Here is a 25,762-nt window from a genome sequence, read left to right as displayed (position 1 = left end):
AGAACTAGACTTTGACTAGAACAAGAGATGTGAATGGTGCTTGCTGTGATGCCAAGATGTTTGGAGTGATTTTAAGACATTTTGCTGCTGTTGCTAGGGCATTCTGGATGGTTCCTTCATGGTAACTGGCCCAATCATAAGTCCATAATATTTGGGTTTCTAGGTATGGCTTAAGTCCCTTTTCTGCCCATTATCATTACTCAAAAATTAGTCTGATCACTTAGAAAAGCAATAACACACCTCTCCTCACTTAATTTGAGATATCATCATCATCATGGCACAAAGTTTAACACTCATGTTCAAATGAATATGAGCTGTAATAATCATTAAAGAAGTACTTGATTTCAGATGGTTAGCTGAGAAAGCTCTTGTTTAGTCAGTGGTGTCATTCATATGTGAGTGTCTTTGTTGTGCAGGGATTTGTGAGGCAGGAAGTTGTAAGGGGCAGGATAGTTACTAGTGAGTTTATAGCTTCAAATTTATAGGGTCTGTCCTGTCTCTTGTCTTGTAGCTGATCTATGCATTCATTTGTTATCACTGCATTATTATATACTGGTTGTGTGAATGTATTTTAGCTCGGTCTAAAACATGTGAATTAATGGAATGAGTAAATTGCATTTTAGAATTTTTTTTTCTTAATCTGTACATTTGGTTTGAGAAATGTTTATTGTATATAATAATTATTATATTGTTAAGTTAGTGTTATTTTTAGCGCCAAATAGCAGACTAACATGAAACGCTACTTCAGTCAGTTAAAATATAGGACCAGTGTTAATAAAAGCCCTTAAGTATTTAAGTAGTTAGGACAATAAGTTGGCAATCTCTTATAACCGTGTTGTCGTAAAATATAGTTTTTCATTCAGACTATAAACAAAGTATGTGATTTAATGGTTTTCTCTTTTTGTTTTGTTTTTTAAGACGGTGAGGAGAATTTGATCGAGCGACACATTCACGCCAGCATGGTGAATCCTGGCGACCACTGGCAGTCCATCCGGCACCCCGGCATCAGGGCCCACATTGAGTACCGCATCCGGGTCAGGTGTGACGAGAACTACTATGGGAGTAAGTGCAACAAACAGTGCCGGCCAAGAGATGACTACTTCGGACATTACCGCTGCGATCCATCAGGAAATATTGTATGTCTAGACGGCTGGATGGGAGAGGACTGCCGGACAGGTGAGGGATGTTGATTTAATGCTGTAGCTGAAAAATATTTATTTGTATATTTCAGTTTCATTTTAGGGTAAGATTTACCTAATTTATTTATTTTTTTCTCAGTTTTAGTAACTTCAGTTCTTTAATACTTTTAGTAGACATTTCATTTATTAATATATATATATAATTAATATATATATATATAATTAATATATATATATATATATATATATATATATATATATATATATATATATATATATATATATATATATATATATAATTTTTTTTCTTTTTTTTTTTTTTTCTTCATCTAATATTTAAATTTTATTTTATGTAAGTTGTATTTTAAATCAACAAAAATAATTATTGTTCTCTTATTTAACAATAACAATATTGCACTAATATAAGTTTATTCAAATCAGTTTTTTATGCTACAAATGAATTTAGGAATCATTCATTTTTAGAGATTAATTCTGAGATTTACGTTTAATCATTGTAATGATTCATCTGGCATCCTCAATATCTAGCCCTTCTTGAAGGATGAACTAGGGCTTGCTAATGTCTTGAAGCATATAGAGAGAAACCCTGTTAAATCTTGCCCTTCACCTCCCTGTAAAGAGAACTGCTGCTATCAGTGTTTTCACAGCCCTGTGATCTTTGCTCCTTTGCCTGCTCCTTTTGCCTCTGCAGTCCTGGAGTCACACTTTCCATTAGCTCAATTAATCTGAGTGATGCTGGGGTTTTTCTATGTCTTTAATGGACCACTGCAGGCAACCTAAACACCCCGTTATGATGCTGTGAGTGCATATGTGTGTATGTACCCCACTAAAGACAGGCAGTAAATCACCAGCCACTGTCCTGATGAGCAAGGGTACGAGTAGGTGGGCGTAACAGGGGTGAATAGGGGCAAGTGTATATGTGTGTTGGGCCATAAAGTTGTCTTCTGTCACAGCGAGAATGATTAATTTATCTTGTCAGACTTTTAAGGCTACACAAACAAACAAGACTGACCTCTCCTCCCTCCCTCCCTCCCTCCCTCCTTCTCCTCTCTCCCTCCCTCCCTCCCTCCTTCTCCTCTCACAGCAATCTGCAAGCAGGGCTGTAATCTGATTCACGGAGGCTGTACAGTGCCTGGAGAATGCACGTAAGTGTTTGTGCATCATTTCATGCTCGGTTGGCTGGGCTAATCTGGTTCCTTAATTTCAGCAGGGCCATATGTGCTCATGCTGATAAGGTCTTTTCAGTTGTTTACCTTTCCATTAATTAATTAGTGCACTGAAGCTATTGTTTGTGCAAGCTGTTTTTGTTTAATATGTTTTTTTGATCACGCTATACTTTGTCTCGAGTGTTTAAATATTGTGATCATTTAACATTTGATGGGATGAAATACTTTAAGGCATCACTTTTATTGTCGCTTATACTTAATAGGTTAGTTCACACAAAAATAACCATCCTGCCATCAATTACTCACCCTTATGTTGCCTCAAACCAATAAGACCATTAGTCATATTCATACCAGTGTGGTTTAATCTTTCATGTCACAAATGTGTTTAGGCTCTTCGTATGTGTATTGATCAATGTTTATATATGAATGAAAGCCTAAATTAAATCTATCCATTTAAAGGGTTTGGAAACCTTTCACCCTTTTAATATGTAATTAAATAAATGTAAAGTGATCCAATGTACAGTTTTCATCTGGCAGATGATACAACTGGCAAAAAATTTAGTCATATCTAGAGGGTTCTTGAGATTTGGACCTATCACCCACCCAAAACATCGTAGCAGCCTTATAGCAGGGCTGTTAAATACTTTCTGACGACTTTAGCAACCTCTCATAACGCCCTAGTCACACATTTTTTCTTTAGAAACATTTAAAATCTAGTTTGAATTGGACTTTTTTGAAAGTTGTCCAAAGCAGGATCCCAGCACACCTTGTTTTTTGGACGATATCATCATATGATAATTACAGTATGTCAAATGTTGGTATTTCGCTCTTACTATCACAGGAAATTCTGATGCTTCCTGTGTTGGTGCTCAGCGAGAAATCCACCTCACTGTCCCACATCGCATTCTCCTCTCGTTCTCTTCCTGTAGCTTAGCTCTGCCTTCTTCCTTTGCCATAGGAAAAGCTCCTAGTCTTTAGCATTAGGAAAGCCTTTTTGTTCATGCCACCTACAACCTCACTGTGTTTAAGGGCAGTGAATGAGTACATCCAGAGGTGTCTAAACCAGGAAGTCACTCTAGACTATGATGACATACTAGAATCTTTTGACAACAAAACATTCAGACACGCTTCAGTTTTGACTACCGAGCACAGATACCTGCCCTCATTCTTCCGCTCTCCTTTACATATCCTGAGACCTGAGCGGTTTAAGAAGGACATGGATATTCTCTGCCTCAGGCATCAGACAGCCCAGGAGTAACATTTCAGGGGACGCTGGGGCCAAAAACATGCATGAGGACATCATGGACCCCAGTTTCTCAATGGCCTGGAAGAAAGAGTTTCTGGGAAACAGAGCCAATATGTTATTTCAGAGTTTGAGTATTTGGGAAGCCTCACTCTCCTGCAGGATGTGGTGACTTGCTTCCCTCCATCACTAGCTTGATAGTCCTTGGAAGGAAGGAGGTAGACTAGAGGACTGAGGTTGCCACAGACAATTAACCAGAAGATGTGTTAGTGGGGCGCTGAATGTATTGGGATATTTTAGCCAAAAGTGTAGTTAATCAGTCCAGAAGATTTGTTTTATTTTGATTTTAGTTTGGTTTGTTTTCACCCTTTTTAAATAACCATTTCAGCAGATTTTTTTTATACGTTCTAAGAAACAATTGGGTAAAAGTAACTGTAAAGATCTAGCATAATTCAAGTTTACCACAAAAATTTTACATGTCACAATTTATTCACCCTCACATCTTTCCAAACCTTTATTATTTTCCTCTACAGAACACAAAAAATATATTTTGAATATTTTTCTTTTTGTATGCACAGTTTGGTAAAATCAGCATTGTTTTGTGTAAACTACCCCTTTAAGTTTTCTAATACTTTATAGAGCCACTGCAAACCCATGCTGTGAATCAAATGTGAAACAAAATAACATGTAAATGCACTTGTGATTTAAGTTTAAGGTGTTTTTTGTGGTTTTAATGGACATGTCCTGACACACAAAGTAAATGCAGTGCAACTTTCTCTTTCTGTGAGTTAGTGAGCAAGTTTATGTTTGCCAGTGCTTGGCAGAGCTGAACGCCCCCATGCACAGGCAAGGTTCAGACTCTCCCCACACACTCTGCTGCCTACATGCTCTTTCATACAATACTAGTAAGGTTGTTACTGGGCAGCGTGTTACTGTGTGTGCTCTGGTGTAAGTAATCCAGCCTCTGGCCTGCCACTTGGGCACAGATCTGGGGGGCTATTTCAGAGACCTTATTGGAGATGTTATAAGTGGATTTGGATCAAGGCCTCTATGCAGAGAATGTGCCAGGTGTGTATGCAGTGGCCAAATCCACTTCGCCCACTTCCTCGAAGAGCCTTATTTAGTTAGTATATGCTATTGCTTTCACCTTAAATGCTTTTGTTGTTGTTGTGGGCTGATGTAAGGCATTGTGGTCCTGATTTATTTAATTTTTTATTAATGCATTGAGATCACCTTTAGATAAATGAGGGAAAAATGCAAATGCTAATTGTTAGAATATTAAACTTGAAGTAGTTAAACTTTCATTTGTTAACATTTAGTGCATTATTCATGAACAAACAAGCAATAAATGTATAGCATTTATGAATCTTGGGTAGTATTAATTTCTACATATTAACTTTCAGTAATAATATACAAATTATTTTGTCAAATATGAAAATTGTTGATATTCAAATTGATTTATTGCTACACTGATGTATTGTTTTGTGTTTATAGCATTTATAGAATTTATAAATCTACTTTTGCCCGTTGTTAATTCCGTTTAGTTGAATATAAAAAAGTATTATTTAAAATGTAGAAATCAACTCTACCTAAGATTAATAAATGCTGTAAATGTAGTTTTAACTGTTAGATTATGATACCTATGCATTAACTGATGTGTGCCAAATTGAACTTTTTGTAAGGTGTTACCCTTGAAGACCAAGTGGTACCATGAAAATATAAACATATTACTGGGAGTACCGTGGTAAATTAATAAGATAATCATTCAGTGCTGTCTGTTTTTTTTTTAAAGAGTACTGTAGTATTTCTATCTCACGTCCATGGTACCACCACAGTACTTATTTGTAAGGGTAATAAGTGTTAGGAGATATGCAGACAGCGTCTCTCCACTCGGCAGCTGGAGTTAGACCATACCTCCTCTGCAGGAAAGCTGTCTTAAAATAGCTTGCTCAGAAATGACAAGACAGCTGGGTTAGGGGTGTGGTGGGGACGGAGAGAGTGCACCACTGGCCTTGGAATAGTAGAGTGCTGCTATAAACCAATGATTAGTTAACCCCTCTGCGCCCCTGAGCTGCAACTGGGGGGGAATGCGTGACTGTGCGTGGTCGTGAAAGTGTTCTTAACCTTTGTCGCCCAGAATGACGCCTTGTCCTAAGATTAGGTGTCAGCGCAGTGTTTGTTCCTGTCTGTCATTAAGATGTCATGGTGGTTCAGTCCTTTAAGTGTTAACACCCTTATGTTGTTTTCAGGTGCAGCTACGGCTGGCAGGGCCAATTCTGTGACGAGTGTCTGCCATATCCCGGCTGCTTGCATGGGACATGTGTCAAACCCTGGCAGTGCTCTTGTGAGAAGAACTGGGGCGGCCTACTCTGCAATAAAGGTAAGGGTCCTAAATGCATCCAACACACTGATACTGAAGATTTGACCCAGTTAGTTTTTGAAAAATCGAGGTCAGAATGAATACGTTAAGCCTGTGAACATCCAGCCGTGGAAGTGCCAGGGCAGCAAATTCATATTGTGGTGTTAAATAGAATTACAGCATCTTACACTGAGCTGGTTTGTTGGCTGCAATGTTAGCACAGGCTGTGCATCATGTGACAACGCACACACAAATACACTAGTGTGGATATTGTGGTTGTGATTGGAGTGGCGCTCTGATATCTGATCTTTTGGTCAGCGTGTGTCCTGGAAGGTGGTTTGGAATGAGAAGCAGCTGAGATGTGCCTGCAGTTCTCTTTATTTATTTACCAGCTTTTATGTGCACAGCCTGGCCTTACAAGGCCTGCTGGGAGTCCAGCAATAGTTTCTGCCAACTGTTTTCATTCAAAGAGCAAATGTTAGCAGGCTTTCAAAAAAAAATCTGAATATAGGGTTAGTATTTTTTTCGCCATGGACTTAAGAAGTACCCCAGTTAATTATTTTATGTGTCTTTACAGATCTGAACTACTGCGGCACGCACCATCCCTGCGTCAACGGCGGGACCTGCATGAACTCTGAACCGGATGAATATAACTGTGCCTGTCCTGAAGGGTACTCTGGCAAGAACTGTGAGATAGGTATGAGATGGATGGAGGGTTCAGTAAATAAAAGAGCTACAGTGTACATGGAACAGTTAATTATATGATGTTGTGTAGATGGATTGATGAATAGAAAAAAATATGAGTGGATGGAAGAATAGAAAAAAACTATGGATGAATAGATGGATAAATATAGAAAAACGATTGATATACTGTATGGATAAATGAATAGAAAAATGATGGATGAATGGATGGATGAAAATAAAATCGAATATATGGGTGGATGAACAGAAAAAAAATGGATGTTGGGTTGAATGGGTGGTGTTGAGGTGGGTGGATGGATGGATTGATTGATAAATGAAAAAATGGATAGACTGATGTTGGGATGGATGGATAATAAATAGAGGGTAGGTTGAATGATAAATAGATAGAAGGATGGATGGATAGATGGATGAATAGATAAATGGATGTGTGGATAGTAAAATGGTAGATGATAAATGGATGGACTAATGGATAAATTAATGCATGGATAAATGAATAGATGGATGTATAAATGCACTGATTTATAAATTAAATAAATGGATAGATTGATAAATGGATAATTAGATGGAAAAATTGATTGATAAATGGTTAATTGGATGAATGGATGGATGGATGGGGATAATAGATATAGGGATGTATGAATAGGAAAAAAAATTGTATAGATGTTGGGCTGAATGGGTGGTATTTGGATGGATGGATTAATTGATAAATGGAGTGTTAAATGTAAAAATGGATAGACTGAGATGGATGGAAAATAACTAGATGGATTGATTGATAAATTGAAAGAAGGATGGATGGATGGTTGCATGGATGGAAAAATGATAGATGGACTGATAAATGAATGGACTTAAAGATATATGAATGTATGGATAAATGAATAGACGGATGGATAAATGGATAGATTGATAAATGGGATAGATTAATGGATTGATTTATAAATTGATAAACAGATGGAGAAATGGATAGATTGATAAATAGATAATTGGATGGATGGATGGATGGATAGACGGAGCAACAAATCATAAAGTCAGTTAGGGCATTTTATCAGTGTCTTTTGCTTATATTTATGAAACATTGTTGTGTTTTTGCAGCTGAACATGCGTGTGTTTCCAACCCCTGTGCAAACGGTGGAACGTGTCACGAAGTCCCAACTGGATTTGAGTGCCAGTGTCCACCAGGCTGGGAGGGACCCACTTGTGCTAAAGGTGCGTAAACCTTTCGTTCACCACCTTGTCTGACTTTTTTTTTTTCCAGGCTCAGTTTGTTCAGTCTGAAGACCTATTTACAGACCTACACTAGAGCACAGACATCCATCCCTTCCCCAGCATGTGTCCAGATGCTGAGGCCAGTGTGCCGCTTGGCTGCTTGTCATGCTGGGATGTGTCAGGTATATGGGAAGGGAAACTGGTCTTGGATCTTGCAAGCACAGCGGGGTCCCATTGCATGGCGAGCGTAGCTTGAGCTCTTACTGGCCCCGGATTAGATGGCGATACCCATCACTGAGACAGAGGGATTTGCATAATCTGTCTGCACTTTGAACCAGCATTTGGCTTCACAAATTGAGAACGCGGTGTGTCATGGGTCACCCTTCCTTCTCCACCCCTCCCGTTCCACAAAACACCTCACTTTAGCACCACAGAGCTCATGTTTGATCGACTGCAAATGTGTTTCTTACCTCCTGGATGCCCAGTGTTTTAATGTTTGGTATTTCTCACACTCTTTATCACTCGCTCCACATCCTACCTCCTCAGTCTCATCCACCACACATATGGGTCTGTTTTTCCATCGCCATAGCAACAGCAGGGTCCCCTGCTGGAATTTGGACATTCACCCCCCCCCCAACCACCACCACCATTTCGCCCATAAAGGTTTTTTCCCCCACCTCTTTCATTCACTTGCTTGTCTGACCCTTTTACACACCCCACTCCAGGGTCCCCTGCTGGAATTTGGACATTCACCCCCCCCCAACCACCACCACCATTTCGCCCATAAAGGTTTTTTCCCCCACCTCTTTCATTCACTTGCTTGTCTGACCCTTTTACACACCCCACTCCACCCCATTCACCACAATATATGTATAAGACTAAAGCAAGAAGAAAAGGAGGGAGGAATTTCTCTTGTTTTTGTTTCCTCCTATTTTCTTTCAAATTTCAAATGGCTGCTGCTTCATTCTTTGTGCTTTTGTGCTTGTATTAAAACTAACGCTTTGTGCTCTAATAGCAGCTAATCTGACGACCTGGATTATATCAAATTAATCGTGTTACTTTCATAAAGGAAAGCCTTTGCTCTCTCTGATGAGCACACTGACACTCTCCCCTGCCCTTTCCTCATAGCCATTTAACCGCCATTTATATTATATTATATATAATGCATCATTACATCATTTTTGTAATGATGCAAAGCAGAGAAACACAGCTTCACATTGTGTAGAGTAACAAGTTAAAAACAATAATATATAAAAAAAATATGAATGGATGTGTGTGAAGCCATCGTGAAATAACCCTATACATACACTCGTGTGACTGTACATCATTTGAATTGTTTATTATTTAACCTAATTGGGACCTACCTTGATGACACCGGAAGCAATGCATCATCAAAACCAATCACATTTATTGATATTGGATTGCAGGGTATAGTTTTCTGCTTTGTTGGATTTTCTTTAAAATTCAGTGAATGTCACAGTATATAAACAATAAAGGAGACATGTTAACACATTTCCATTGCACTGTATACATCATAATGCATTGCCCTACTTTGAATCATTTTTAATCAATGTAACTGATCCTTTCTCTAGCATGTGTATCTGCAGTGTGTGTGTGGTGGGCGGTGAAGAGAGCCTGCACACACATGCTGGGTGTAAAATTGTCCAGTTTGAATGTTTATATCCATAAAACTGAAAATTTCCATAACAGTAAGGAATGTTACACCTGTAATAGCTTTTTTTATGCAAACTGTTTCTCAGCATGTTTTTTTTAAAGCACAATTTTAGATGTGTTTTTCATATCTGCGGAGAGTAACATGATTTTGTGTTGATGCGGCAGACATGGATGAATGTGCCTCCAGCCCGTGTGCGCAAGGCGGAACATGTATTGACCTGGAAAATGGCTTTGAGTGTGTCTGCCCTCCTCAGTGGGTTGGGAAGACGTGTCAAATCGGTAAGATTGAGATCCTCCTGTATTGCAGTCGTGTTTTGAACTATAGCATTCCGGGTTGTTTGAGTTTTTTAATGCACACACTGTTCGTTCGATCATCCATATTACTCATTTTTGCATCTAAATCGCATGAATTTTGCAAGCCTGCATGTGTTTTAGGCAAAGCAAGACTTAAAACAAGTGATTTGATTAGTCTGCATGAAGAACTTGTAGTGGCAACCTGATCTTTGTTGACTGTAAGACAGCCATATGTGCACATGTAAAAAGGAGAGACAGCCTTAGAACTTGTTCTAACACTAGATCAAATGGCCCATTGCAGGTGCCACAGGAGTTTCTATCATTCTATTGCTCACAATGGTGTGCAGCCCTTGTTAGGGGAAGTGCTGAATGTGAAGGAAGTGGATTGTGACCTGTAAACAAGCGTAGGGTAGGAACAGGAGTCGGGCTGCTCATCTTACACTTCGAACCTTAGCCTCCAGCTTGGGTTTCACTCACAAGAGCCAGGCCTGAGCATGGTGGGGAGTCGTGTTTCCAGGAGGACAGGTGTGCAGGGGAGTGAAGCACACCTCACTAGGGGCCCCTGATGAATATTTGAATAGTTTTTTCATGGCTAAGCCCCCTGAACTGATTAGTCACCTGCTGCAGGCTAATAGTGGAGGGAGGGGAGAAGAAGGAGGGGTGATACGAGTGGACCCTTAATTTTACAAAACAAATTCTTGATCCTTTTTGTCTTGTTTTCCAGTAAAAGTATTTAAACTTTTTTTTAAAACGTTTTTATATATATATATATATATATATATATATATATATATATATATATATATATATATACATATATATATATATACATATATATATATATACATATATATATACATATATATATATATATATACATATATATACATATTGTTTATATGTATGTATATATATATATATATATATATATATATATATACATATTGTTTATATGTATGTATATATATATATATATATATATATATATATATATATATATATATATATATATATATATATATATATATATATATATATATATATATATATATATATATATATTGTTTATATATTAATAGTAAGTATTCATTAATTTGATCAGGAGCATCGGTAAAGGCATTTACAAAATATTTATTTGTTTTTATTCTTCTAAACTTTATTTAGATTTCAACGTAGATTATAGAAATATTTCTTTAGCAAATCAAAATGATTTCTAAAGGATCATGTGACAATGAAGACTGGAGTAATGGCTGCTGAAAATTCAGCATGCATTACAGAATTAAATTGCATTTTAAAACATATTCAAAGAAGATTAGATTTGTTGGTTTAGTTTTTTTTTTTTTTGGCTGTGTAATGGTCATTGGTCATTGATCAGGAAGTCAAGCAGACTGGCATCATTGTGACTGTTAGAGTTTCAAGCCATCAGCCTGTTCTATGGACGTAATGGTGGTGGAGTTACACAACAAGATCTCAGATTTCTCTGCTCTTCTCCTGCTACTCTACACTTCCAATGTCCCAATCTACCATTTGTCCACAAAATCTCCCAATTCTTTCTTTCCCTCACTTTCAGATGCAAATGAGTGTATGGGGAAGCCTTGTGTAAATGCTCACTCTTGCAAAAACATGATTGGTGGATATCACTGTGACTGCTTTCAAGGATGGGCCGGACAGAACTGTGACATCAGTCAGTATCTCCTCATGCTCCTCTCCTCTCCTTTCCTCCGTCTTTAACAGCATACACTTTAGTGACACTCAGGGTTTCCTCTTTGGACACTTGATATCCTGTGGGCTTCTGCACACTGTATTTTGTCTAGGGCTTTACTTACTGTTGCATGCTGGGTTATTGGTTATACCTCACGTTTGTGTTGATTTGTACTAACTTTTCCATCCTCAGCGCACTTACCAAGCTCATCTTATTTGAATTAATTGCACGTCTTCAACTGTCCCTAACTACTGTGCTGATTTACGCCACTTAGCCACTCATTAATTGCTTAATTTACTTTGCCCATGACTGCAGATCTCAATGGCTGCCATGGACAGTGCCAGAATGGGGCAACATGCAAGGTATAGCCTTTACAGTTCTTTTGTTACATTAGCATTTTAATTAATTGTGTTGTTTTATTTAGTGTCATTTTTATTTGTGTCTGTGCAGGAGCTGGTCCATGGAGGTTACCACTGTCAGTGTCCTCCAGGTTTTGTGGGCTTGCACTGTGAAGTCTCAAGGAACAAATGTGCCAGTGGTCCTTGTCAAAACGGCGGCCACTGCCATGCCATTCTGGACAGCTTTGTTTGTGAATGTCCGCTAAACTATGCAGGGATGCTCTGTGAGGTGAGAATCTGTTTATAGTGTTTAAAAACATTGCAAAACTGCTTTTTTACTAATAATTTTTTGTCAGTATTGTTCAGCATGATGGTTATTTATTTATTTATTTATTTTGTGCACAGATGTTTTGGTTGTTTTGTTTTGTTTTGTTTTGTTTTGTTTTGTTTTGTTTTGTTTTGTTTTGTTTTGTTTTTGTTTGTTTTGTTTTGTTTGGTTTTGGTTTGTTTTTATTTTGTTTTGGTTTTATTGTTTTTTGTTTTCTGATTGGGGTATTAGTCGGAATTCATCTGTTTGTTAAACATTTAATGGAAACAGAGGGGCTCAGTCTTGATTAATTGGTGACATTAAGTGCTACAGATGGTCACTTCACCATTTATACTTTTTACTCATTTGGCACTGCTAAATTGGTCGTCACTTCCTTGTAATGTGTATGTATGTTTAAAGCCTTGGTGTAAGGCAGATCAAGCCTGCTATTCTACCACAGGTGTGCCAGGGTAACTAGAGTAGGGTTTGGGTGGAGGGCTGGAGTATATTTTCTTCATTTGGCCCTTATTACTGGTCTGGAGCCAGTTAAAGTCTTGTGGCTGGCTAAAGATGGACTTCTATAGAGGTGCTGGAAGCTGGTCCTGAGCCAGTCTCGGCTTACTGTCCAGACTAAAAATAAGTTGTAGTGAATGAGGCAACTCTTCTCTTGGCCGCCTGCCAACCATCAGCCCGGGAAAGAGAAGGCCTTGATTTTCACGTTCTATTCATGCCTGGCGTGGCATGCGCTCACATTAGACCATACTGTCTGCAGTCTCTTGGAAAAGTGAGATTATACTAGGGAAGCTTTTGATCTGGAAGGGCTGTTTTCAGTGCAGGCCCACATGAGGCTACTGTATATATAAAGCCTTAGCCAAGTATTGACGTAGAATCTGACATGTTTTGCTTTGGGATTAGATCTCTTTAATTGAAATAAAAGTCATAAGAAAAATGTTATTTCAGATGCAGTAAAATGCTCAAACCTACCACAATATATATGTTTGCTTTTGATAATAACCTTTAGATTAGTATTTAAAATTATATGTTTTCTTTTGACTAAGAAACATACCACTGTTTGATACACATCCAGCTGGGTTTGTTCTTTGGGTCCAGTACAGATGGCTGTTTATCTCTTACATCTGTCTGCTGTAGCAGTTTAATGTATCTCGATACAGTCTGGTTTGCAGACACTTCTCTTACATCACTGCCTGTGAATAAGTGCTTTGTGCAGGCGTTCGGCTTCCAGTATATACAATATATATCCCTAATACAATAAATTCAGCAGTCTTGGAGCTCGGGAGAACAGTGTAGTATAACAAACTAACACCTTACATGGCAGCTGGAAAGAAGTGTACTTTAGAGAGGTTGTTTGCATTCCAAAAAGGATTCCAAAACACCCTAGAAAAACATTGGAAAAATGGGAAGTTGGGACACTGAAAGGCTCATCTTTTTTTTTCTTAAATTTTTTTTCTTAAAAAATAGTATTGTATTAGGCTGTCAATTTAACACATTCATTTATAAAAAATATATAAAAACTCATTTTTTTTTTATAATACTCTTGACCCATAGAGAATTTGACAGCATCCTAAAAATGTGGCACACATGGCAAGAAACATGATGCAATGGGTAAAGACATCCATCTGCTTCTGTCCTAGACCGTAGTTAACAAATAGTGAACATGTCCTAAGTCTACCTCAGATCAATTGCAAAATGATAGATTGCTGTGAACTGAAGACCAGTGATTTGACTTGTGGTCAAAAAAGCCACTTCTAAACCCACTTTAGTATAGAATAGAATAGACAAATTTGAAGAATTATGAGTTTCTGTGTTAGTTAGAAATTAATTTCTAAGAATATTTACCAGAACAAGGCCAAGGCGAGGTAGGAGGAGAACTAGATGTGCAAAAGTGTTCCTCGTCCCAGCTGAATATGCTCGGTAAGAGCGGAAGGGTGTCTAAATTTAGCTGCACAGTTTGTTTTGATTGGTCTCTTGTGTGAGTATAATGGTGCTGTCTCCTTTAGCTGTAGGCTTATGGGAGCCTTCCACAGCTTACCTGACTGTTTATATCTATAGTTTAAGACTACTGGCTTAACTCATTCACTAAGTCAAGCTCCCGGTCTCATTTGAAGGTGGAGAGTCTGTCTCACCCAAACCCCTGTGAACCGAACCCCTGTCAGAATAAGGCTTTGTGCTACAGCCTGCCGGGTGACTTCTACTGCGCCTGTCCTGAAGACTACGAGGGCAAGACCTGTGAAAACCGCAAGGACCACTGCAAGAAACCCCCTTGCCAAGGTACTGCCCTTCCTGTTCTACTGCCGACCCAGATGATAAAGCCAAAGATGACCTGCTTTTGTACAGTAGTGCACAATAGTTCACCTTGTTAACAGCCGTCTGATCTTATTCCCGCTTCTCTTGTTTTTTTCTTTCCCAGTGATTGACAGCTGTACAATTGCTGTTGCGAGTAACAGCTCCGATGGGGGTGTGAGACACATCAGCTCTAATGTGTGTGGATCTCGTGGCCGCTGTATCAGCCAGCCGGGCGGCAATTTCACCTGCACCTGTGAGCTCGGCTTTACAGGAACCTACTGCCACGAGAGTGAGTCATACTTACTATTTCACCATTTTCCCTTTTTAATCATATTCCTGTGATGCCTGTTTGTCCTTGTTTCTTCACGTCTTCATTCATTTTGTTTATCCTTGTATAGTAGATGGGTACAAAGTCTGTACAAAGTTCACATGATCAATACGTTACGATTAAGGACCTAAAAATAGTGCCGAATCGTAATTCATAATGTTTATTTAATAAAATTTTGTTGAAAACATGGTTTATTTCCATTTTTATATTATATTTTTAAACTCCTGAAATTCAGTTAGTTCTTTTGAACCCCATTGTATATGGACATTTTGTCCTAAAATCTTGATGTTCATTGAAATGTTGTTTATCAACTACCCAGATGTAAACGACTGTGTGAGCAATCCGTGTCAAAACGGAGGTACCTGCATCGATGGGATCAGCTCTTTCCAATGCTTCTGTCCGGACGGTTGGGAGGGTAAACTCTGCAACCTCAGTGAGTGTCTGTCTTCATCTTCCTCTACATCTTGATCTTCTTTACATTCAGTATCTTACCTTTCTCACTTGTATTTCTGCACTCAGATGTGAACGAGTGCAGTTGGAGCCCCTGTAAGAATGCCGGCCACTGTGTGGACCTTGTCAATGACTTCTACTGTGAATGTGCCAATGGCTGGAAAGGAAAGACCTGTCATTCACGTGAGTTACCTCTCCATGTTTTATGTTAAAATACTCCCCTTTCCTATTTTATAGTTTAGCTGCATATGTGAACTGACTGGTAATAATTTGAATAATTTTTTGTGTCTTCAGGTGAAAGTCAGTGTGATGCCACCACATGCAGTAATGGAGGGACCTGCTATGACCACGGTGACACTTTCCGCTGCGCCTGCCCTCCTGGATGGGGAGGAAGTACATGCAACACAGGTGAGTAGCCCTCTGTGAAAGTCCAGTTTTCATACTCCGTTTATTCACAGCTGGGTTTCTTAGACTTTTTGAACCAAACACGCCTTTCATAACTCCAAACTATATAGACTCCCCTCGCTTGCATGAATATAGTCAAATCAGTCCCTCTCAAAACAGTCAACGTTGCAATTCTGCATTCTCACTCTCTTCATACATGCTGTATAGATAGTTTTATATTGTATTATGGTTACTGACTTAATTTATATAATTTGTCCTTTACCGTTGAAATGCCTATACAGAAAATGAATACAAAATATTTTCCAAATAAATAAATGGCACATACATTTGTGAATTATATGCACACATAAAATGCATATTAAATATGTGTTTAAGTGTGTGCGTGTATGCGCGGTCGCCAAACACTTTTCTAATAAACATCTAATATAATTAGTATTATTATTTTACAGAATGTAAATAAAAGTACACAGTCAGTCTTCTATCTTTCTTTTTTGGCTTCCGATTCATTTTGTGGCTGGTTCATTTGATTCAATACTTGCATTTTCATCGGACCCCTTTAGCTATTGTTGGACCCTAATTTGAGTTAAACTAGTCTATAGAATCACTTGTATACTTTCTGCAACTTTACATTTCGTCTTTCTGCTTCAGCAAAAAACAGCACTTGCGCCTCCAGCCCCTGCCTGAATGGAGGAACATGCGTGGGTGGTGGTGACACGTTCACCTGCATCTGTAAAGACGGCTGGGAGGGGCCCACCTGCGCTCAGAGTGAGTGAATTCCCCAATTCACTATTTAGCTGCCAGTGCATGTCTGCATACCACTGAAAGCAAACATCACGATCCACAGATGTGTTAAAGTACATCTGATAGATGCGAAAATGCCTTGCATTAACTATCTCTTCCTCTCTTGTGATTCATTGCAGACATCAATGACTGCAACCCTCACCCCTGGTAAGAAGACCTATGTGGCTCTGCAGTTGCTTCTCTTCTTTTTTTACTCTATTCTGCCTAGGAACGCCAGGAGATCTGTTAAGGCCGACCCTCCCCTTCCCTGTACAGCATAGACGGCTAGGAATAACCCTTCTTATATGGCCTTCTGCCCTATTCCACCCTGTTGTTCCTGCCCCACTAACCCTGGTTCTCTACGAGCGGATGCACTGAGGGGAGGGGTTTGAAGGGGGATGTTGGTTGTAAAGCCTGGAGAAGATGTCCCTGAATCACCCCTAAATCCGACAGCTCAGGAGATCCCGGTCTGGTTTTAATGGGGACCACAATAGAGCCGATGGCCCTAAAAGAGCACCCCCAGCGGTGAGGGGAGGGGGGGATGGACAGGCTCTTTTTCTCCCAGCCTACTCTGTCCTCCTGCCTTTCTTTATCGCTGACCTGGGAGCAAGGGATTTGGGAGGTGGGGGAGAAAAGGGGGTGGGGACCCCAGCAAGGAGCCACTGTGGGGATTTGCATCTGAAAGGTGCCAGTATCCCACACCCCTCTTCTTCCATCTCTCTTTAACTCTTTTCTTCCCCCTTTTTCTTGCCTTTCCTCTTCTATGCATGTATATTGGAAGTATCATGTCAATCACTGGGGCGAAGGTGTCTCTTTGGGCTGATAACCTCATTGTCCTCTCATCTCCTTGCAGCTACAATGGAGGAATCTGCGTGGACGGGGTGAACTGGTTCCGTTGTCAATGTGCCCCTGGATTTGCTGGACCCGACTGTCGTATCAGTGAGTATCTTGAGGAGGAAAGAAAAGGGATGTATAGAAAGTGGGTGTTGGTGGATTACCGAGCATCCCGTGCCCTTTGACCTCCTCGGGGGTCAAAGGTTAGCCATGCCTCACAAAAAGACAGAGGAGGTAAATTATTCAACCAGTGAAAAAATACCTCTACTTGTGTCTCTTGTATCCTGACACTTTATGTATTGATTTCAGATCACAGTTTTAGCTTTCCTAACCATTTGACGTTTCTGCCCTTGGCAGTAGGTGTATTGATGTGAATGCATGTTCTCTTTGCTTCACCAGACATTGATGAGTGCCAGTCGTCACCCTGTGCATACGGTGCCACCTGTGTGGACGAGATCAATGGCTTCCGATGTGTCTGCCCACTCGGTCGCACCGGACCTCAATGCCAAGAGTGTAAGCATTATTTTTCAATAATTAAATCAGTCATTCTCTTTTCATTTCTCAGCTTGCAGATATTGAGAAATGGACCTTAAAGTCCGTATGAAATCATGTGCTTTGCTTATTATTTCAAAGTGAGCGCCTCAAATATAGCCAGAATGGTTTATTTACTTCCCATCTGTGAACGTGCTTGTTGGTGCAAGCAGATGGGACTAGGGTTGCAAAGGGGTGGAAAATTTCCGTTAATGTAAAAAAAATCCTGGAATTTTCCAACATTTCTGGAATGCTTCCGAAATTTACTGGAAATTTTTTCCTTTTTGCAACCCTAAGGCGGGTGTACATGGTGCGAATTCGGATGGTCAGATGATCACATGTCCACGCACACGTCACGAGTGAGTTTATCTGAAAATCATACGGACGAGGTGATATACGACACGATTTTACGACCTGCCAATTTCCGAAGCAATCGCATGTAATTGATAGGCGCGTTCGACTTGAAGCAGTGCTGTATATACTACTGTTCCAAAGTTTGGAGTCGGTAAGTTTTTTTTTAAATGTTTTGAGAGAAGTCTTCTATACTCACCAATGCTACATTTATTTTCTAGAAAATACGGTAAAAATACAAACATACAACAACTGGTTCGTATATTTTAAAATGTAATTTATTTCTGTAATGGCAAAGCTGAATGTCAAATGATCTTTCATAAATCATAATATGGTGATTTGGCACACTAGCATATAGATGAGCTAAAAGCTAATAGATTTGGATCTAAAGCCACAAAACTGAAAATATGGTTCCTAAGGAGTGAACGGCATGAAAGGCAGGCGGCATCGTTCATAGGAGCATTGACCTGGCATCATGTGACTTAGATCATTCCAGACAGGAAAGTGATATGCTTCTAAATTAGAATTGGCCCCAGTCTTAGGGTGTTTGTGTTTGTGTTGTGGTGCAGTCATTGGCATTGGGAAGACGTGTCACTATGCTGGACTTCAGTTCCCGCATGGCAGCCGCTGGGAGGAAGAATGCAACACTTGTCAATGTGTCAATGGCAAAGTGGAGTGCACCAAGGTAAGTGCCCGAAGAAAACATGTCAAAAACGTCTTTTTTTTTTTTTTTTTTTTTTTCTCTTTTCATTTATATAAATAAAACAATGTGTTCATGACACTTTCTCAGGTGGTGTGTGGCCGGCGGCCGTGCCTGTTGCCAGGAACACCAGAGCGAGAGCCTCACTCCTGTTCAGGAGGTCGTGAATGCCTGGAGCACAACTTCCTGACGTGTCTCTCTCCCCCCTGCCACCAGTGGGGGTTTTGTTCAAGCCCTGAAGCCTCCCCAACCCTCCAAACTAAATGTGAGCCCAACTCCATTTATCTGGACAAGAACTGTGCTCGCATCACTCTTATATTCAACAGGGACAAACTACCAACAGTAAGTGTTCACCTTTAAGTTGGTGTTTTCTTACAAAAGTTTGGGAAGATTTAAATGCTTTTGAATGGTAGAAATATTCTTCTAAGTACGCACTGTGCATTCTAGGGAACGACAGTGGAGATCGTCTGCTCAGAGCTGAGGTATATGCCTGCCACACGGAGCCTGGCAAAAGATCGCACGCTGTTGGTTCTTTGTGACCTCTCCCACAAAAACCAGGACGCGGTAGAGGTGGCCATCGTAAGTACATTTTGAAGACCCACGCTTTGTGCACCAATAAGAGCTCTTTAGGCTTGCACATTTTAAATTCACGAGTCCTTTGCATGTCTGTACCCTTCACACAGCAGTGATGTGTGGGCCCTTAAGATTTATTATCAGCAGAATAGAAAGTCTAAACCATGGGGGTTCTGGATACTCATCGCACAGATCTGTTAATGGATGCAAATTTGGTTTTCTCACCAAGTCGAACGCAGTTCTTCGAAATGCCCGGATGCCCAGAGCAATGCCAACCAACCCCCTCTTCGAACCAGCCCATTATGTTGTAATGAGATTCAGTTGACTGACCATCAGCGGGCCGTACTGCATTGCAGCATTCCCTCCACCCACATGGAGCATGCTGGAAACTGGCTTCAGCGCATCTCACACAGCCTTAGGATATACACTTTAGTCTTTAGAAATGTTTCACAACCATATAAGCTTGAAATTAAAAATGAAAGAAATACTTGGGTAATATGAAAATTAATATCTTTGTGCCGTCAGGCAGGTTTTGTGTAACATGAAGGCGTGTTTCCGGTGTTCAATGAAACATTTTAACCTTACGGAAGTTACTTACAAATAGTGGTTACCTACAAATGCATCCTTTATCCTCGATCAGATTACACTAAATCCCTGCAGTGTTGTAACAAGTCAATAACTGAAGGCCCATGTTTAACTGTCCTGACTCATTAAAATGGAACCTGTAGGCAGGAACTTGGAACAGCTGCAGGTTTTTGCATGTTGAAAACAGAATAGAGTTGAAATGATTGAGTCAGCTGCTTCTTGGATAAAGACTGTTCTCGTTTTAGTAATTTTACTGAGCATATTGTCATAGATTGGTTACAGGTTTTTTTTGTTTGTTTTTGTGTTTGGTCTTTTTGGGGTCTGTATCACAATATTAGTATGATGTAAACAAATTTGAAACATGGTGTTGTTTTTGTGGTGTGGTTTAACTATACATTGTCCACTGGTTCCATCACAAATGAAAAATCTGAATGAAAAGTCCATTTTTATTTGTATTCTAACATATATTGGATTGTCAAGTGTCAATGCAGCAACACCCCAAAACCTCACATCTACAATAAATAACTGGCTTTTATTTGGAATCTTGGCTTCATAATACATGTTTGGGGTGCAGTCTAATCTATATTTAATCCTCATTATTTGTCCTGCAGTCGTTCCAGCCGGACGAGCAGCCTAACCACAGTCAGATCCAGGAGGCAGCTAGTACCATAGTCAGCATGCTGTCCAAGCGGCACAACAGCACTGTCATGCTTGCCGTCATCGAGGTCAAAGTGGAGATGCCGGTCATGTCCCAGCCAGTGGGTGAGTAAAACAGGGGCCAACTGGCCTCAAGGTAAAGCAAGCCTTCATCTCCTGACCGAGTGTCAATTCCCCGTCTCCACCAATTAGTGTGGCTTAAATGTCTTTGTGAGACACAGGAGGAAGGGTACGGAGAGGATCCAGCAGTTGTAGGCAGGAGGTCATAAACCTGTGTGACAGTCATATAACTCCTCGGAAGTCATCTGTCACACCACAGCAAAACTGTAATGAGAATGATGGGACAAACGTTGATGATTCTTGGTTTAAGGCAATTATAAATATTTAAAAAAAGGAATAATATTTTAAACTTATAGGAATTAAAGCCAAATTATTTGGTCTTTTTCTCCCTCATTTCGATGTAATGTTATAGTCGATATTAAATATGAGAATATCTAGAATAATTATTGTCAATAGCTAATGAATGGATTTTTATCGTAAAAATAATTTCTGCATTTAATTTATATCATTATTTTAGAGTGTTTATTATATTTATTATTGTGAATACAAAATAGTGTGATTTTATTTTGTATTATTTTATTTTCACTCAAATAATATCGAAAAATGTATTTAAGTGTCCACAACTAAATACCTAATGCTGGCCCATACCGCTTAGATGATGGTTATTTTTGTTGTAATATTATGGCTAATATAAAAAAAATATATACTATTTTGTCTTATTAATAAAAAAAAACTTTGAATTTTGAAAGTGAATTTTGATCTTAAAAATTATTTATACAATTTATATAATTGTTTTAGAGTGTTTATTGCAATTGGTATTAGACAAAATAGTGTTTACATATATTATAAATACACAACATTTAATATTATACTTGTACACTATTTTGTCTTGAATAATATTGAAAAAATTGTGTAATTAGTGTCCACAATTAAATATCCAATGCTGGCCTACTGAAATATCCACTATAGACCATTACTGATAAATTAAGTGACTTCTTTTGGCCAATAGTCAGTATTTTTATTGTGCATCCTTTACTTTTTGTTCGTTATTTTTCTCCTTGGCACGAATCCCAGATTTGCCATGTCTTGACTCGACTCTCTTTTCATACAGACTACCTGGTGCCTGTGTTGTGTGTCGTCTTGTGTGTACTCTTGGTCTTCTGCGTCATCGTCTGCGTGTGGTGGACCCGCAAGCGTCGAAAAGAGCGTGAGAGGCGAGAGCGCGTGCCCACGGAGGAGAGCGTCAACAACCAGTGGGAACCGCTGAGGCCTGTGACACGGCCGCTCCACAAGGACAACCGGGACGCACAGTACGAGCGCACCAAGCTCATGGGCTCCCCGGATCGGACCTGCACAAGCGGGGAGGATGAGGATGAGATGGAGGAGGAAGAGCTGGAGCTGGTTGAAGAGTGGTGTGGGACAGAGGGGGGCAAGCGTCCCATCCAAAAGTACTCTAAACCTGCAGCGCGGACCAAGAATGGGCTGATATGCACCACGCAGAGCAGTGGCAGTGGCAGCTGCAGCAGCCCTTCCCTCAAAGCACCCTACTGGACAGGCTTCAGCCCAAAGGACAACAACTGTAAAAATGTCAATAATGCCACCACCGGCCAAGAGCACAAAGAACATTGCGTATGAGCTCCGTCGAGTAGGATGAGGAGACCAAGGCCATCTCAGAAACTGAGTTTTTCCCATGGGGTTATTTTTTACGTTTGACTTCTTCGAGATGTTTTGAGGCTGATAAAGTGGCAAATTTCTTTTGTTCCTTTTTTTTTATGTACAGAGGAAGCTAATTATATTTCTTTATAAGGAGGCAGTGAGAAGCCTTGCTTTGTTTTCGGAGAAAAGAACTGCTGGATTAGTAGCAGGAATAAGGAACTCGTGAGAGAAACCGTATAACGACTTTTACGTTGTTGTTTACAAATGACTCTGCTTTTGGTTTTGTTTCGAGTGGCCCAATTTCGGTGCAGACCACGTGCTGGGGGTGGGGGGCACTGGCTTCAGGGGATCCCCCTCCAACCGTTCATCTGTTCTCCTTTTACGCCTGCCTTACCGAGCTCGTCGTCCGTGAGGAGGGCTACGGTGCCTATAAAGTGGCCTTGTTTTTTCTTTCCTTTCTTTCATCTTGGCTGAACGCTCTTTAAAAAAAATGGATTGCAGTATTTTGAGTCGGTCGCAAGTGCCTTCGGACAAGCCCCTCGGTTTCAGGGTCTTCTGACCCGATAGATCACGACAAAGAGGAGAGGCTGGTCTTAAGAGCAGCTCCCATATCACCATCAAGGTATTTGTTTAAACAAAGACAAGAGATCTGTAAATATCTGTATATAATAAAGGAGTCGCTGTGTATATTTGAATTTAGTAACTTAAGTCAATTTTTATTATTGTTATTATTATTATGATTTAAATATTATGATTTATTGTTTATTATTGTTTTTTGTTTTTTTAAATACCATTCCTTTTATTTATGCCAGTTGATATGGCAGGTTTTGTGAGATGTATACAGCGTCCCAGTAAGAACAAAAATATAATCAGAGATCATACTATTATGTTGTTGGTTTTTGTTTTCGTTAGACACCTATACGATCGTGTGCTGTATTGTGGCATGTGTGTTCGCCTTCTTGAAGACCCCTATTCCCTTTTCACACCTGTCCTTTCTTTAAATCATAAAACCATGCTACGTGTTTCTTGTAAAATGCTGATATGTCAAAATCATGCTGTCCAACGGTTTTCTCCTTCTTTTCTGTTTTTGTGTGTTTGGTTGGTTGGATCTAAACTTCATGAAGGGAACAATTCTGTTGTAAAGCATTTGTACTTGAGGTACCAGCTCAAAGAAATGGATTACCTCAGAAATGGCTGGCTATGATTTGATTTCTTTCATCATGGTGTTAAATATAATATATAATATAATTATTTTTTTGCTTATGGGAAGATGACAAACGTTTAAAACCGTTTCTGAACAACTGGTTCACAATCAAGTGCAAGCAAACAAGTTTAAATAAGCAAGTTAAGCTCAATATCCGTTATGGAAGGGAAATAGGGTAGAGCTTGAGGAGAGTTTTCTTGTTTTCAGTGTTTTTTTTTTTTTTTTTTTTAAGATGTTTTTTTTTTTTTTAGTTTGTTTGTACAGAAGAATTGCTCTGAAAAAAGTTATTTGGTTCATTTAGTGCAATTTATGTTTGTTCTTAGAAATAAATCATACTATTTATTAAAGCATTTTATAACAATGTGCTCTAAAGAACCACTGTCTGCTGGTGTTCAGAGTTTGTGGTAAGTCTTTTCATCGTATCGTATCACCAATACAACAAAATAATCCCCCTTCCCCTGCCAGAGGTGAGGAGAACAACTCCGGATCTATACAGGAACTCGTGCTTCTAATCGAGATGCTACTGACAGGAAGCAGCCAATGGTAACTGGTCTCCTGTTCTCGGCTGACTGATGGCTGGCCAATGGATGATGGGTGTGAATGTTTTATGAGAATGCTTATGATGATGCAGTGAGTTTATGGTTTTTGTTTCATAAGTAACTGGCTCTAATGGAGCGGAGGCCTGGAGTTGTGTTTCACATCACTCACAATACCATGTTGGGTTTAGGTGTCTCTGATGGTGTAAGTGAACTTGGGTCGTGAAAGTAAAGTGGGGGAAAAGTACTTTGTGAGATAAGGAAAATCCAGTGAAGAAGAGGAGAAATGCTGCTGGGAGCTGTAAATAACGGTAGTTTGATAAATGTTTTCAATGGTAAATGGCCTACATGAAATAAACTAGTAACCTAGATCTGTTCCTGTGGCTCAGTGGTAGATCATTGTGTTCGCAGCGCAAAAGGCTGTGGGTTCAATTCCTAGGGAACAATAAATTAAAATGTATAGCCTGAATGCACTGTAAGTCGCTTTGGATAAAAGCGTCTGCTAAATGTATCCTTTTAGATATTCTATGAAAAGCATTGTAAAGCAACATAAACTAATTTCATTTTTGTGTGAATGTCGTTACGCCACAAGAGAAAAATAAGGCAAAATCTTTCTGGACCTGACAATGAAAAGCTTTACTGCTCTGGGGTCATTCCTGTTGAGAAGTAAATTATCCCTGCCAAATATGTCTTAATATAGGATACATTATTAAAACATATCATAATTATGGGAACATAGCTTGAATTATAAGTTATTTAACCCATTTGAGTTGAGCAGATGTCATTCATGTCATGTCCCTGGCAAAAAAGACACACACATATATAAATAGCACTTTTCTTCATTTCATTTTGATATGCATTCAAGCCAAACTTGTTTTTAACTAATAAATTGATAGATTTGCCTCATGTGCCTCAACATCAGTTCATCCTGTAATGAACTGTCTATTGATTGATTGATTGATTGCAAAGAAAAAAAAACAGCACTGCAAATGAATACTGCATAAAATGAAAGTAAATTGTACAGATTTTACAGCATGGTCAAACTAATTAAGAAATTATTTAAACCTGCATATTCAAATATAGGTGAAGTGTGTTCTTGTTAAAAATACATTTATAATGCAAACAAAGAAATAAACAGTAAGTAGACTATATCAGCATTGTTACTGCCAGGAAAAAATTGAATAAACCTTTCATTCACAGTTTATAAAAGGTAGATAAAATAGATAATTTAAATTCTACCAAAGAAAATGTATCTGATTCAATTTCTGCAATAAATTAAATTTCTTCCTCAAAAAGTTGGAAACACCAGCAAAAGTATAGATTTGGGAGCCAGTTGGGTATATGCTATGCAGTATCCTAAAATCTACTGATCTTATTTTGTTAGAAGTGCAGTATTTTTCAGGGAGTAAATACTGATATCCGCGGTTGTTTTTCATGTCCAGGGGTTGAAGTGACTCCAATCCCAATAGCGTGATATTTAGCTCCTAAAATGTTAATTTTACCAAGGCAACCCTAACAAAACACGTGTATTTTATCTCTGGGACTCAGTTTTTATCGGGGAACCCTGAATCGCGATTGGGCTAGTTTTGGACTTGTTTTGAGAAGCAACTGGGCAGGCTTTGTTGTGAAAACCTGGCAACCCTGATCTGAACGCAAGTGCTGA

General features: G+C 39.2%; 1 protein-coding gene across 2 annotated transcripts in view; it reads left to right on the top strand.

Annotated features, from left to right (window-relative positions):
- LOC132092549 (protein jagged-2-like) overlaps positions 1–23,928 on the top strand; it is a 41,545-nt gene extending 17,617 nt beyond the window's left edge. Inside the window, exons 4-26 of one of the 2 annotated variants that reach the window (XM_059498830.1) lie at positions 919–1,176; positions 2,242–2,302; positions 5,816–5,946; positions 6,503–6,622; positions 7,717–7,830; positions 9,670–9,783; positions 11,369–11,482; positions 11,816–11,862; positions 11,951–12,127; positions 14,272–14,434; positions 14,574–14,738; positions 15,097–15,210; positions 15,297–15,410; positions 15,522–15,635; positions 16,281–16,397; positions 16,553–16,580; positions 17,266–17,351; positions 17,646–17,759; positions 18,698–18,813; positions 18,919–19,170; positions 19,276–19,407; positions 20,598–20,748; positions 21,815–23,928. In XM_059498830.1, coding sequence (XP_059354813.1) covers positions 919–1,176; positions 2,242–2,302; positions 5,816–5,946; positions 6,503–6,622; positions 7,717–7,830; positions 9,670–9,783; positions 11,369–11,482; positions 11,816–11,862; positions 11,951–12,127; positions 14,272–14,434; positions 14,574–14,738; positions 15,097–15,210; positions 15,297–15,410; positions 15,522–15,635; positions 16,281–16,397; positions 16,553–16,580; positions 17,266–17,351; positions 17,646–17,759; positions 18,698–18,813; positions 18,919–19,170; positions 19,276–19,407; positions 20,598–20,748; positions 21,815–22,338 — 3,326 coding nt within the window. In that variant the 3' untranslated portion in view covers positions 22,339–23,928. The remainder of the gene's footprint in view (positions 1–918; positions 1,177–2,241; positions 2,303–5,815; positions 5,947–6,502; positions 6,623–7,716; positions 7,831–9,669; positions 9,784–11,368; positions 11,483–11,815; positions 11,863–11,950; positions 12,128–14,271; positions 14,435–14,573; positions 14,739–15,096; positions 15,211–15,296; positions 15,411–15,521; positions 15,636–16,280; positions 16,398–16,552; positions 16,581–17,265; positions 17,352–17,645; positions 17,760–18,697; positions 18,814–18,918; positions 19,171–19,275; positions 19,408–20,597; positions 20,749–21,814) is intronic. The other variant, XM_059498831.1, reaches the window with a different exon arrangement.
- Positions 23,929–25,762: the final 1,834 nt, after the last annotated feature.

This window comes from Carassius carassius, chromosome 18 (genome assembly GCF_963082965.1).
Source record: "Carassius carassius chromosome 18, fCarCar2.1, whole genome shotgun sequence".
Taxonomy (NCBI): domain Eukaryota; kingdom Metazoa; phylum Chordata; class Actinopteri; order Cypriniformes; family Cyprinidae; genus Carassius; species Carassius carassius.
Note: the sequence above shows the minus strand (reverse complement) of the source record. Positions and strands in the feature narration are given on the sequence as shown.